Source organism: Leucoraja erinacea, chromosome 37 (assembly GCF_028641065.1).
Source record: "Leucoraja erinacea ecotype New England chromosome 37, Leri_hhj_1, whole genome shotgun sequence".
NCBI classification, from domain to species: domain Eukaryota; kingdom Metazoa; phylum Chordata; class Chondrichthyes; order Rajiformes; family Rajidae; genus Leucoraja; species Leucoraja erinaceus.
Window position 1 is genome coordinate 12,625,369 of NC_073413.1, and position 14,082 is coordinate 12,639,450.

Below are 14,082 nucleotides of genomic sequence, written 5' to 3' on the forward strand. Positions count from 1 at the left end.
CTGGAGAAACCCCACACAGGTCACGGGGAGAACGTACAAACTCCGTACACACAGCAGCCGGGGTCAGGATTGAACCCGGGTCTCTGGCACTTTGAGGCAGCAGCTCTACCCTCTGCACCAACGGGCTGCCCCCCTCCCCCCCTCCAGTGTGGAGTTAGACATGTGTTGTTACATATGGCTGGAGCCAGCCCTGGAGGTTCACGTCACTGATGGTACATGATGCAGGAATCACATGAAGCCTCCACACTGAAGCTTTTTACAACAACCACCCTGTCATCAGTTCCCATGTTCTACTTACATTTTCTTGCATGCACTAAAAGGGAAAGAAAAATAAAGCATGAGAAATGGAGGAGGATAAATAAAATAAAGATGAACTAACAAAAGAATACAAATGGCTATATTCTACAGCTGCAGGTTCTGATGCTCAGCGTAGGTGCTGGCTCAGGTCATTCACACTTCTATTAAACAAGCCCCATTGCTGCCCTAGTTTGTAGAGTTTATCCCATAAAATCGATAAAGATGTTGGGGCCATTTAGGTGAAGTCACGGTCAAATATGAAACAAACGGAATCACCAATCGCTGATAAAACCGTCAAATGTGTAATATCGTAAACCTCCTCTGGACTTTGTATGTACTCGGTGAACTAAACGTATCTTGGTTAATCTCATAGAGATGACTAAAGTGATCCAACTGTTCAGATATCCCAGTCACCACATTGCATCACTTTGCTTCATATAAATGCTTCATTTCTAATTCCACTTCATTGAATCAGACCAATCTGATCCTCACCAGTATCTGATACCCAACCCCCCCTGTCTATCCCCTCCTCACCAGTATAGAGAGACTCTTACAGAGGGAGTGATGAAGCAGTGGGTGGGGGGGGGGGGGGGGTGGGGGTGAAGGGGGGAGGTGGAGTGGAGTCAGATGCTGAGGGGTCAGAGTGTGGACGTGTGGACAACATCCCCGCCACCTGTGGGATGATCCAGATCTGGAGACAATTTGTTTAAAATGAAGGGGCTGGATATTGGAGACAGTGTCTGAAAGTTTCAAGAGTTACGCAGATTCCTCATAATCCTGGGGTTAAAGGTTATGATTAGGTGGGATGTGGATTGGGGCTTCAACCCAGCTCACCCTTCACCTGGCTGAGTAGTGGAGCAGGCGTGTGGTGGGTCATGTGTGTGGTGGGTCATGTGTGTGGTGGGTCATGTGTGTGGTGGGTCATGCTTGTGGTGGAGCAGGCGTGTGGTGGAGCAGGCGTGTGGTGGAGCAGGTGTGTGGTGGAGCAGGTGTGTGTATATTAGACCAAGCTGTAGTGGATCACGAGTGTAGCGTGTGGTGGATCACGTGTGTAGCGTGTGGCGGACCCGTGTCAGCGCGGTGACGCGGTGATGCAAGGTTTTGTGCGTCACGTACTGGGGATTTTGCCGAGCTCGTTCATGAACTTGTTCTTCATGTGTGAGAACACATCCTGCCTGCTGGGGGTGTCCGTGGCGTTGTGTCCGGCCTCCCGCTCCGGACTGGTCGCCGTGGAAACCATCACCGCTTCCCGACGCGCTGCGTTCATGGTGACCGGGCCTGGCCACAGCAATCGGTGGTCCCAACAAACGTCGATCAATAACTGGCGGGAAAACATACAGACGTCAGCCAAACATCCACAGTGTTCCCTTACATCAGCAAGAACATCATCAACATCATCATCATCAACATCATCATCATCATCATCATCAACAGGCACGGTGCCTTACAATGCCGTGTACGACACTGAGCGCAACTTCTACTGAAGTGTGGATGGCCGTTGACAGGCCTTGTTTTTGCTCCCGCTGGGGGTCCACAGCCCCCTCCCTCCTCACCTGGCAACCCAGGTGGGGGAGATGGTTTAGTCGCCGACTATCCAACCATGGAGCGGGTGGCACGGGATTACATGGCACCGTGGCGGGGGGGGAACTGGCTTCTAATCCGAATGCCGGTTTAAGATACGAGAGAAACGGTTTAATAGGAACCCGAGGTGGGTGTTTTTACACAGAGAGCGTTGCGTTTATGGAACAAGTTGCCGGAGGAAGTGATGGTGAAAGGTTCGATGACATTTGGACAGGTAGGTCATGTGATAGGAGCAGAATTAGGCCATTCAGCCCACTCCGCCATTCAATCATGGCTGATTTACCTCTCCCTCCTATTCTCCTGCCTTCTCCCCATAACCCCGGACACCCGCACTAATCAACAGGTTTGAAAGGACATGGATCAAAGCGGGCAAACAGGACTTGCTCAAGAAGGTACTTTGGGCAGCATGGAGGAGTTGGGCCGAAGGGCCTGTTCCCATGCTGTAGAAATCTATGACAGATCAGTCATGAACACAATGAATGGGGTAGGGTGGGCTTGAGGGGCCGAGTGGCCGAGTGACTCCTGTTTTCTCGTGACCTTGGTTAGATTTAGAATCGATCGTGCAGCAGGAGAGATGATGCCACAGCTGGGTTTGCTACCGTCTGTGTGACTGGGACTGACATTTAGAGTGAGTGTTCTCTGGTGCCATCGCTGGGCATTGTCCTCAGAGACGCAGCCTCCTCCAATCCCCACGTATATCTCCAGCCGTCACTCCACACTCCCTCCCTGAGCAACCTCCCGGCCCCAGACACAACGGCCTTGGCAACTGGAGCTCCTCGCCCACCGTAACTCAGCTGGGACCACAGGGACAGGGAGGAGGGAACCAGAGATAAATGACAAGCTCAGCGCTGAGTAACCTTTCCATTCATGTTGAGATCTCAAACACAAGTGTTCAGTGAGCTCGTCAGCTGCTGCGCTGGTGCCATGGGAACCAGCTCGTTACACCTTCCCTGCTACTGCTACACCTGGTATGGAGCCTGTATCAGGTACGGCATCACCACAGGCAGGTAAAATACACACCTGGTCCAGACTGACCCTAGGTCCAGGTTGGAAGATTGCTCCCGATGTTGGGGAAGTCCAGGACAAGGGGTCACAGCTTAAGGATAAGGGGGAAATCCTTTAAAACCGAGATGAGAAGAACTTTTTTCACACAGAGAGTGGTGAATCTCTGGAACTCTCTGCCACAGAAGGTAGTTGAGGCCACAGTTCATTGGCTATATTTAAGAGGGAGTTAGATGTGGCCCTTGTGGCTAAGGGGATCAGGGGTATGGAGAGAAGGCAGGTACGGGATACTGAGTTGGATGATCAGCCGTGATCATATTGAATGGCGGTGCAGGCTCGAAGGGCAGAATGGCCTCTACTCCTGCACCTAATTTCTATGTTTCTATGATCCACCAGGTCCTGGAACAGTATCGCCAAACTAGACTAAACTACTTCCCAACAACCATTGCTCTCTTGAACATTGCACAACACTCACCACAACTATAAAACAAAACACGAAATGCTGGAGTAACTCAGCGGGTCGGGCAGCATCTATGGAGCTAAGGAAATAGGTAACGTTTCGGGCCGAAACCCGGAAGGGTTTCGGCCCGAAACGTTGCCTATTTCCAGAAGGGTTTCGGCCCAAAACTTTGCCTATTTCCTTAGCTCCATAGATGCTGCTGCACCATAACTCAGCGGGTCAGGCAGCATCTGTGGAGAACATGGATAGGTGACGTTTCAGAGTGCTGGAGTAACTCAGCGGGTCAGGCAGCATCTGTGGAGAACATGGATAGGTGAGGTTTCACAGAGTGCTGGAGTAACTCAGCGGGTCAGGCAGCATCTATGGAGCTAAGGAAATAGGTAACGTTTCGGGCCGAAACCCGGAAGGGTTTCGGCCCGAAACGTTGCCTATTTCCAGAAGGGTTTCGGCCCGAAACTTTGCCTATTTCCTTAGCTCCATAGATGCTGCTGCACCATAACTCAGCGGGTCAGGCAGCATCTGTGGAGAACATGGATAGGTGACGTTCCAGAGTGCTGGAGTAACTCAGCGGGTCAGGCAGCATCTGTGGAGAACATGGATAGGTGAGGTTTCACAGAGTGCTGGAGTAACTCAGCGGGTCAGGCAGCATCTGTGGGGAACATGGATAGGTGACGTTTCACAGAGTTTCGCTGAGTAACTCCAGCATTTTGTGTCTATCTTTCTTATACATGATTACACAAGCCGTCCACAGTGCACAGATACAGCATAAAGGGAATCAGGTGCAAGATAATATCCAGTCAAGTCTGATTAAAGATAGTCCGAGGGTCTCCAATGAGGTAGATGTTGTCTCAGGACACCATTTTGTCTCTAAACAATGCAGATGCTGGGAATCTGAAATGCAACTGGACAATCCTGGGAAGGGTCAGACAGGCAGCGGCTGCAGAACTGGAAGCAGGTGGGTGGAAGATCTAGCTAATCATTAACTCTGTTCTCTCTCCGCGGTTCCCCAGCCTTGGTTGCGAGAATCCCAGGCCCATCACCAGCACCTCCTCCCAGTCAGATGTGTATCTTTTTTTTTAGAGATACAGGCTGGAAACAGTCCCTTCGGCCCACCGAGTCCGTGCCGACCAGCGATCCCCGCACACTAACACTATCCTACACACACTAGGGACAGTTTTCATATTTACCAAGCCAATTAACCTGCAAACCTGCACGTCTTTGGAGTGCGGGAGGAAATAGAAGATCTTGGAGAAAACCCACGCGGGTCTTGGGGAGAACGTGCAAACTCCGTACAGACAGCATCTGTAGTCGGGATCGAACCCGGGTCTCCAGCGCTGCATTCACTGTAAGGCAGCAACTCTACCGCTGCGCCACCGTGCCGGGTCTGATGTGTTGTCCGGTGTGAATTACAGATCCCAGGACATTTTATGAAGAACAGCAAGAGTTCTGACTAATATTAGTCCTCTGGCCAATATAACAACACACTGGTTATTATCAGATTGGCGCTGGGTTGAGCTTGGAACATACAGACTGGCTGTAGCATTTCAAACATCTACTATTGTGGGCTGTCTGTCACGGACCAGGCAGGGTGAAGAATCTCCCTCATCATCCTGGTGAAAAACCTTAAGGTTGAAGGTTTAGAATCAGTCTCCATCGACTAGAGCCACTGTTTACTTTCGATGAGAAATACAATTGGGTTGTTGCCAGGGGAAGTGGTGGTGGCAGGGACAAGAGGCCTTTGGACAGGTACTGTACATGGATGGGAGAGGTTTAGAGGGATTTGGGCCATGTGAGACTTGTGTAGATGGGGCACCTTGGTTAGCATCCATAAGTGGGGCCGAAGGGCCTGTTTCCGCGCTGTATCTCTGAACTAAACGAAACAATCCAACTGAGAGTGACCAATGGCCACAGTGAAGCCCATCACGTGGTGGACCAATGGAGTACTGGATGTTCATCTCCTTGGCCTCACTCACAAAGGGAGGGAAAGTCACACTAATCCACAGAATCCCCAGGAAAACATTTGGAATTCCAACAAGCCTCATAATCCCGGGTCTCGTCCCGGAACGTCACCCATTCCTTCTCCCCAGAGATGCTGCCTGACCCGCTGAGTTACTCCAGCACTTTGTGTCAAGCCTCATAACCCACTGAATTACTCTAAACAAGTCTCTCTGAGCACCTTCCGTCAGTTTAACGAAGGCACGTGCACAGCTGGTGCGAGCTGGAGTCTGGTTGGAGAGCAGAAATGGCTCTGTTCTCTAATAAGCCCAGGATATATCGCAGAGAACAGCATGAATTATACAGGAGATGACTCACGCTGATGTTAGAGTCAGTAAATGTCATGGAAATCCTGAAGGGGACGGCTTCACACAACGGCGACTATTGTCCCCTCCACACCAGCCACTGGACCCACACCCTCACCCTCACCTCCCCGCTAATCACACACTGGTTCAACACCAGCTCACCACTTCTGTACTGGAGCAGAGTTTAGTTTAGAGATACAGCCCAGAAACAGGCCCTTCGGCCCACTGAGTCTGTGCCGACCAGCGATCACCCCGCACACTAACACTATCCTACACACATGAGGGACAATTTACATTGATACCAAATCAATTAACCTGTGTGTGTGTGTGTGTGAGTGTGTGTGGGGTGTGTGTGTGTAGGTGTGTGTGTGTGTGTGGGTGTGTGAGTGTGTGTGTGTGTGTGTGTGTGTGTGTGTGTGTGTGTGAGTGTGTGTAGGTGTGAGTGTGTGTGTGTATGCAGGTGTGAGTGTGTGTAGGTGTGAGTGTGTGTGTGTGTGTGTGTGTGTGTGTGAGGTGTGTGTGTGTGTAGGTGTGTGTGTGTGTGTGGTGTGAGTGTGTGTAGGTGTGAGTGTGTGTGTAGGTGTGTGTGTGTGTAGGTGTGAGTGTGTGTGTGTGTGAGTGTGTGTAGGTGTGTGTGTGTGTGTGTGTGTAGAGTGTGTGTGTAGGTGTGAGTGTGTGTAGGTGTGAGTGTGTGTAGGTGTGAGTGTGTGTGTAGGTGTGAGTGTGTGTAGGTGTGAGTGTGTGTAGGTGTGAGTGTGTGTAGGTGTCAGTGTGTGTAGGTGTGAGTGTGTGTAGGTGTGAGTGAGTGAGTGTGTGTAGGTGTGAGTGTGTGGTGTGAGTGTGTGTAGGTGTGAGTGTGTGTAGGTGTGAGTGTGAGTGTGTGTAGGTGTGGTGTGTGTGTAGGTGTGTGTGTGATGTGAGTGTGTGTAGGTGTGAGTGTGTGTAGGTGTGAGTGTGTGTAGTGTGTGTAGGTGTGAGTGTGTGTAGGTGTGAGTGTGTGAGTGTGAGTGTGTGTAGGTGTGAGTGTGTGAGTGTGAGTGGTGATGGATCATTTGCGGTTCACCATCACTACTCGGTGAATCAGAGCCCGCTCGGCAGGTCAGGCGGAGCGAGAGCCGCAGCTGATGACACGCTTGTCTCTGTGACTAATAAGAGATGACATTCAATATTAAACTGCGGCCCCACAATCTGCCGTCGCACCGTCACTGTAGAGTTTGCTTTCGACACGGCAACAGATTAAAGAGCAGACAGATAAATAGCGCATTCTGGTCCCAAGGACTTGAGGAAAGGTTATATGTGAAGTGAAAACTGGACCCACATACGCACATTGTTCAGTAGAAATCTGCTCAAAGGAGTTGGTAGAGACAGGGGAGGTAGCTCAGTTCAGTTGAGTTTATTGTCACGTGTACCGAGGTACAGTGAAAAGTTTTTGTTGCACGCTAACCAGTCAGCGGATAGACAATACATGATTACAATCGAGCCATCCACAGTGTACAGATACATGACCCCCCTCACTCACTCACTCAGCATTGAGGACCAGCACACCCACCCACCCACCATGCATGTCCGACCCACTCTCCTCTCCAGTTAGAGTGGTGCGGCACCGAAACAGGCCCTTCGGCCCACCTAATCCATGCTGATCGAGATGGCATTCTGGGCTGGACGTATTTGCATGTTTTTGTCCCACATCCTATCCATAAATCTGACCAAGGGCCTCGCCATTGTGTTAGCCTGGTGTACAGGTGAGTGTTGCTGTAACCCTGGCCAGGTGCCCTTTGTACAGGTGAGTGTAACGCTGGCCAGGTGCCCCTTGTACAGGTGAGTGTAACGCTGGCCAGGTGCCCCCTGTACAGGTGAGTGTTGCTGTAACCCTGGCCAGGTGCCCCTTGTACAGGTGAGTGACGCTGGCCAGGTGCCCCATGTACAGGTGAGTGTCGCTGTAACGCTGGCCAGGTGCCCCCTGTACAGGTGAGTGACCCTGGCCAGGTGCCCCCTGTACAGGTGAGTGACCCTGGCCAGGTGCCCCCTGTACAGGTGAGTGTTGCTGTAACCCTGGCCAGGTGCCCCCTGTACAGGTGAGTGACCCTGGCCAGGTGCTCTGCTCTCACTCTTGAACACGTGGGCTCCATGCTCGACGGAATGACAGCGTTACTCTGGCCCGATGCTGGAATGATCCTAATCCTGCCTCCAACAGCTTTATATCCTGGACAGCTGTTTGAAAAGCCTCACTGCATCTAAAACACACACAGTTGATCTGAAATAATTGGAGAATGCAGAGAGATGTCTGGGTTGCTGGAACATAAATGATAATGGCAGGTGGTCACTGGGTCACACACCTGTACACGGGGCACCTGGCCACAGTCACAGCAGCGCACACCTGTACACAGGGCACCTGGCCACAGTTACAACAACGCACACCTGTACACAGGACATGTGGCCAGGGGCATCTGGTCACTCACCTGTACACGGGGCAGGCACCTGGTCAGGGTCACTGCAGCACACACCTGTACACAGGGCACCTGGTCAGGGTCAGTGCCGGCCTTCAGTGCCACCTTGTTGCCTCTTTGTTCCATGTGGCGGTGAGATCCACGCAACATCTCAGCTTCCGGAGGGGAAGCAACGAGCAAAAGGCACAGGAAGGCCGGGGGCATGGCCTCACAATGCCTGTTTATTCCTTCAATCCAATGATTAGCCGTCAGGAACACCCTGAAGTTTCCTGGTTACAGCTTCCTGGCAGAGAGAACCAGCCTGATAAACACTCGCTAGTGACCAGAGCACATTCTGTTGCCACCTGCTCACCACTGCTGTATAAAAACACAGAGTGCTGGAGTAACTCAGCGGGTGCAGCAGCATCTGTGGAGTGAAGGAAATAGGCAACGATTCGGGCCGAAACGTTGCCTATTTCCAGAAGAGTTTCGGCCCGATACGATGCTGGTTCATTATGATGATAGACACAAATGCTGGAGTAACTCAGCGGGTCAGGCAGCATCCGTGGAGAACATGGATAGGTGACGTTTCGAGTCAGGTCCCTTCTTCGGACTCAAAACATTCCCACCCAAAACGTCACCTATCCATGTTCTCCACAGATGCTGCCTGACCCGCTGAGTTACTCCAGCACATTGTGTGTTTTTTTGTAACCCAGCCCTACAGTTCCTTGTCTCCACAATTGCTACATGGAGTTAGTGTCTACACGTATATTCCACAGCACAAAGTGAAGGGCAATGAACAGGATAAAGTTCCAAGGAAGCTCTCACACTCCGCACCGACCAAGTCACACTCAAAGTAAAAAAGCTTTACTGCAGAGTTAGATTTTAAGCACCCACTGAAGTGAACAGGCGCAGGGAGAACATGCAAACTCCACATGGACAGCACCGGAGGTCAGGATTGAACCGGTGTCTCTGGAGCCTCTGCGTCACTGTGCTCTGACTGAGACGTCATGCAGCACCTGTCCCTAACCCTGCTGTGCCCCTTGGAACTGAAGCCAACCCAGTGCCAAGTTGACAGGCAGGACCTGAAGCAAAACCCTATCAAACGTGATGTCAGTTCCAAAACATGTTTGCACCCTGGAGAGGCTGCAACATGTGCGGCTAAATATAGCCGGCAAAGTGGAACATTCTCCTCCACCGACCCACCCGGCTAACTGGGACCACTATTCTGCAGAGTGGATTAGTGCAGAACATTCACTGTAAAACCACCAGCAGGAAACCAAGATGATAGCGATGGGGGAGGGGGGGGGGGGGCAGGGAGGTAGTGGGGGGGGGTTGTTGAGGGAGGGGGGGGGAAATGGGGGAGGGAGGGAGGTGTTGAGAGGGGGGAGGGAGGGAGGGAGGAGACTGGGCAGGAGAAGGAGGGAGGGAGAAGGGGGAGGGAGGGGGGTGGGAGGGTTGAGGGAGGGAAGGTGGGAGGGTGGGAGAGTGAGTGAGGGAGGGAGGGAGGGAGGGTGGGAAGGTGGGAGGGAGGGAGGGAGGGAGGGAGGAAGGTGGGAGGGGGTGGGAGGAGAGTGGGAGGGTGGAGGGTGGGGGAGGGAGGTGAGTGAGGGAGGGAGGGAGGGAGGGAGGGAGGGAGGAGGGAGGGAGGGAGGGAGGGAGGGAGGGAGGGAGGGAGGGGGGGAGAGAGGAGAGAGGAAAGGGGGAGGGAGGGAGAGTGAGTGAGGGAGGGAGGGAGGGGGGGGTGGGTGGGAGGGAGGGAGGGAGGGAGGGGGGGGAGGATATCCAAGCAGTAGATGTTTGCACTGGAGTTATTGAAACCACAGGACACTGATTGGTGCCGCCCTGGGGGATGAATCACTCAGCCTCAGTGTTTCCGCTGCATGGCAGTGACGTGCAGGGGGTGAAGTTTCCACGCTGGGCGGCTCTGCTGGGTCCCACGGCTGCAGGAGACGTTCCCACAACAGGTGCAACATCGTACAACGGTTTCCAACGGAAAACAGGGAATGAGAGAGAGGTTTTTAATGAGACTTTTAACAGAACAGCAACAAGGGGAATAGAAACCAAGCAAAGGTTCAGAGAGCTCGCAATCATTACTGCACAGAGAATGGCATTCGGCCCATCTAGTGACATACTAGCTCTTTGTGTAGCGATCCAAAGAGACTCATTCCTCAATTCTTTCTCTGCAAATAATCTTCCCCCCAGAGGCTGTTGTTTTTTGAAAGTTCTTTATGTTCCCATCATATATGTCTGGTTAACGTGTAATATTGGTTATAAATATAAAATAACAGCAACAAATGTTTATCACTCTCCCTCAGTAAATGTAAAAATTGTCCCTATTCTGTTGTGCTGAAGCAAAGCAAGAATTTCATTGTCCTATCTGGGACACATGACAATAATCTCTCTTGAATCTTGAATCTAGTGTGTGTAGGATAGTGTTAGTGTGCGGGGATCGCTGTCGGTACGGACCCGGTGGGCCGAAGGGCCTGTTTCCGTGCTGTATCTCTAAACTAAAGAGTTAACTCATAGATATTTAATCGAATCGATTGCTGAGCAGATGCTTCAAGGAGTGGGAGTTACCTAGCAACAGATGTCCCGTCGATCTTTGTGCATTGGCGTAAAGGCAACAGTTCAGTCACAGACAACAACTTCAAAGGGGTCTCGCTCCCCCCAGGGGACGATGCTTCAATCAGAAAGCTAAACATGGCAACAGGACGTGGAAGGATGAGCAAGGAAGAGTCAGGGCGAAGGTGGAATAATGGAGAGAGATTAGGTGAAGGTAGAGAGGGGGAGAGATGGAGAGAGAGGTTGTAGATGAGACAGGAAGGGACGAATGTCATCGTGTCCACGAGAAAGACAAAGAGTTCAAATATCAGGTGGACGTGTTGGGCAGGCAATCTGATTGGAGAAGTGATGGCATCACATTGGGTAGTTGGTGACTGGTGACGGACTGGGGCAGAGGTCCACAGTTGGGGGTGGGTGCAGTGGGGGTGGGGGTGAGGGTGGGGGGGTGGGGGTGGGGGTGGGGGGTGGGGTGTGTGTTGGGCAGGGGGGGGTGGGGTGTGGGGGTGGGGGTGGGGTGGGGGAAGTGGGATGGCATCACATGGGGTAGTGGGGGTGGGGGGGGGGGGGTGGGGGGGTGATGGGTGGGTGGGTGGGGGTGGGGGGTGGGGGGGGGGGTGGGGGGGGGGGTGGGGTGGGGGGGGAGGGTTGGGTGGGGGTGGGGGTGGGGGGGGGGCGGGTGGGGGGGTGGGGGTGGGGGTGGGGGTGGGGGTGGGGGTGGGGGTGGGGGTGGGGGGGGGTGGGGGGGGGTGGGGGGGGGGGGGGGGGGGGGGGGGGTGGGGGTGGGGGGGGGGGGGGGGTGGGGGGGGGGGGGGGGGAGTGGGGGTGGGGGGGGGGGGGGGGTGGGGGGGGGGGGGGGGGGGGTGGGGGGGGGGGTGGGGGCGGGGGGGGGGGTGGGGGTGGGGGTGGGGGTGGGGGTTGGGGGGGGGGGGTGGGGGTGGGGGGGGGTGGGGGGGGTGTGAGGTGGGGGGGTGGGGTGGGGGGGGGTGGGTGGGGGTGGGGTGGGGGGGGGGTGGGGGTGGGGGTGGGTGGGGGTGGGGGTGGGGGTGGGGGTGGGGGGGGGGGTGGGGAGTGGGGGGGGGGGTGGGGTGGGGGTGGGGGTGGGGGTGGGGGGTGGGTGGGGGGGGTGGGGTGGGGGTGGGGGTGGGTGTGGGGGGGTGGGGGCCTGGGGGGGGGGTGGGGGTGGGGGGGGGGGGGGGTGGGGGGTGGGGGGGGGGGGGGGGGGGGGGGGGGGTGGGGGAGGGGGGTGGGGGTGGGGGGGGGGGCCTGGGGTGTGGGGGTGGGGGTGGGGACCTGCAGGAGGGCACACTGACCGTACCTGACTTGGCCTGCAGAGCCACTGAATAAACACAAACTAGGGACAAGCTCTTCACTCCTGGACCCACTATTACAATATGATGGCAGCACCTGGCCGTAACCACAATTCCACATTCACAGACGCCTGCATCACCTCTGATCCTCCCCACTCTGAGCCCCAACACCTCACTGGGAACAGCTGGAAACAACTCACTGGGAACAACTCACTGCGATCAACTCTGCCAGGTTAACTCTGACTGAGACAATGAAGGGGCTGTCCCACTTGAGCGACCTAATTGGCCAGTTTAGAAGAGTTTGAAAAAATGACATGTTGAAGACCTCCTTCCACCCCCTTCGACTATGTAGAAGACCAGCTACAACTAACTTCGGGAAAATTGGACACTGAATAGTGGAGAGTGAAGGCGACCTCCTTCGATCTCCTTCGACTATGATGTAGATTATCTGCGACTATCCTCGACTATCTACGACTAACATGCCGACCTACTACGACTAAACCTACGAGTAAAAAAAGTATCGATTTTTTCCATGACGACCTATTTTTACTCGCGGGCATTTTCTAACATATTGAAAAAAACGGCGCTCCCTAGCTGAGGCCTCGAGTACGCGGGGACCACTCTCGAGCATGAGGGAGAGTTACAAAGACCTCCTACGACCTTGTGTCGACCATGTGGCGAGTATGAGTCGAGGGCAAACTCGCCAGAACTCGCGGATTAGGTCGCCCAAGTGGGACGGGCCCTTGAGCTACCTGTCAGGTAAACTCTGACTGAGGCCGTGATCTACCTGCCAGGTAAACTCTGACTGAGGCCGTGATCTACCTGCCAGGTAAACTCTGAGGCAGTGAGCTACCTGTCAGGTAAACTCTGACTGAGGCAGTGAGCTACCTCCCAGGTAAACTGTGAGGCCGTGAGCTACCTGCCAGGTAAACTCCGATGATGGGCTAGGGTGCAGAATTGATTCAGCTGTCCATGATATACTTATTTTATTTTCCAGTTCCACTGAAGTCATGGAAACAGATTTCATACAGACACACGCAAAGAGCAGCCTCCCACGCACTTATGCTAATACAAGACTCCCACACATACGTGTAGAAAGAACTCAACACCCCTCTTAAAGGGATAATCCCTCACATGTTCAATAAAACAGAAACCCTCGCTAGGTCCACTGTCAGAATGAGGCCCAACCCAAATTGGAGGAACAGCATCTCATATTTCACTGAGGCAGTTTACAGCCCAGCGGTATGAAGAAGGGTCTCGACCAGAAACGTCACCCATTCCTTCTCTCTAGAGATGCTGCTTGTCCTGCTGAGTTACTCCAGTATTCTGTGTCTATCTTCTGCATGAATATTGATTTCTCTAATTTCAAGTAAACTTTACATTCCATAGCCACCTGCTAGTTTTACTGTTTGTATCCCTTTGTTATAATCATCTCTTCCACAGCCAGCAAGGGACCATTGTGGGCTCTTTGTCCATTCATGCCAGCTCTGATCTATTCTGTACCTTCTCACAACTCTCGTTTCCCTCTGTTTAAGAAGGAACTGCAGATGCTGGAGAATCGAAGGTTTACACAAAAAAGCTGGAGAAACTCAGCGGGTCAGCATCATCTATGGACGAAGGAAATAGGCAGTTTCTGAAGAGATGGCACCCGTCTCGACCAGTCGAAAAGGGTCACCCAAAACATCATCCATTCCTTTACTCCAGAGATGTTCCCTGACCCGCTGAATAACACTTAGCTTAGTTAGATTTAGCTCTTAGGGCTAATGGAATCAAGGGATATGGGGAAAAGCAGGAACGGGGTGCTGATTTTGGATGATCAGCCATGATCATATTGGATGGTGGTGCTGGCTCGAAGGGCTGAATGGCCTCCTCCTGCACCTATTGTCTAGTAGTCTCTAAGTTTTCAGCACTCTGTATCTATTTTCAGTGTGAACCAGCAAATCTGGAGTTCCCCCCTACACGTGAAATCTTGTAATTTGGTTACCTCCCTCTCTCCCTCCCTCTCTCCCTCCCTCTCCCTCCCTCCCACTCCCTCCCCCCCACCCCCCCTCCCTCCCTCCCCCCCCTCCCACTCCTGCCATTGCTACCACACTGCCAAAGATTATAGCACCTCTGCATAGGATGTTCACAACTTCAGTTCCTCT

At 53.4% G+C, this 14,082-nt stretch overlaps 1 protein-coding gene across 7 annotated transcripts in view; it reads right to left on the reverse strand.

Annotated features, from left to right (window-relative positions):
- The window catches only part of LOC129714002 (synaptotagmin-1-like), a 136,547-nt gene that overhangs the window by 9,966 nt on the left and 112,499 nt on the right, over window positions 1-14,082 (reverse strand). For 6 of the 7 annotated variants that reach the window (XM_055663461.1, XM_055663463.1, XM_055663465.1 and 3 more), the window contains one exon: window positions 1,414-1,618. In XM_055663461.1, the coding sequence (XP_055519436.1) occupies window positions 1,414-1,618 (205 nt within the window). Of the gene's footprint in view, window positions 1-1,413; window positions 1,619-8,099; window positions 8,307-14,082 lie in introns of those variants that run through there. The other variant, XM_055663460.1, reaches the window with a different exon arrangement.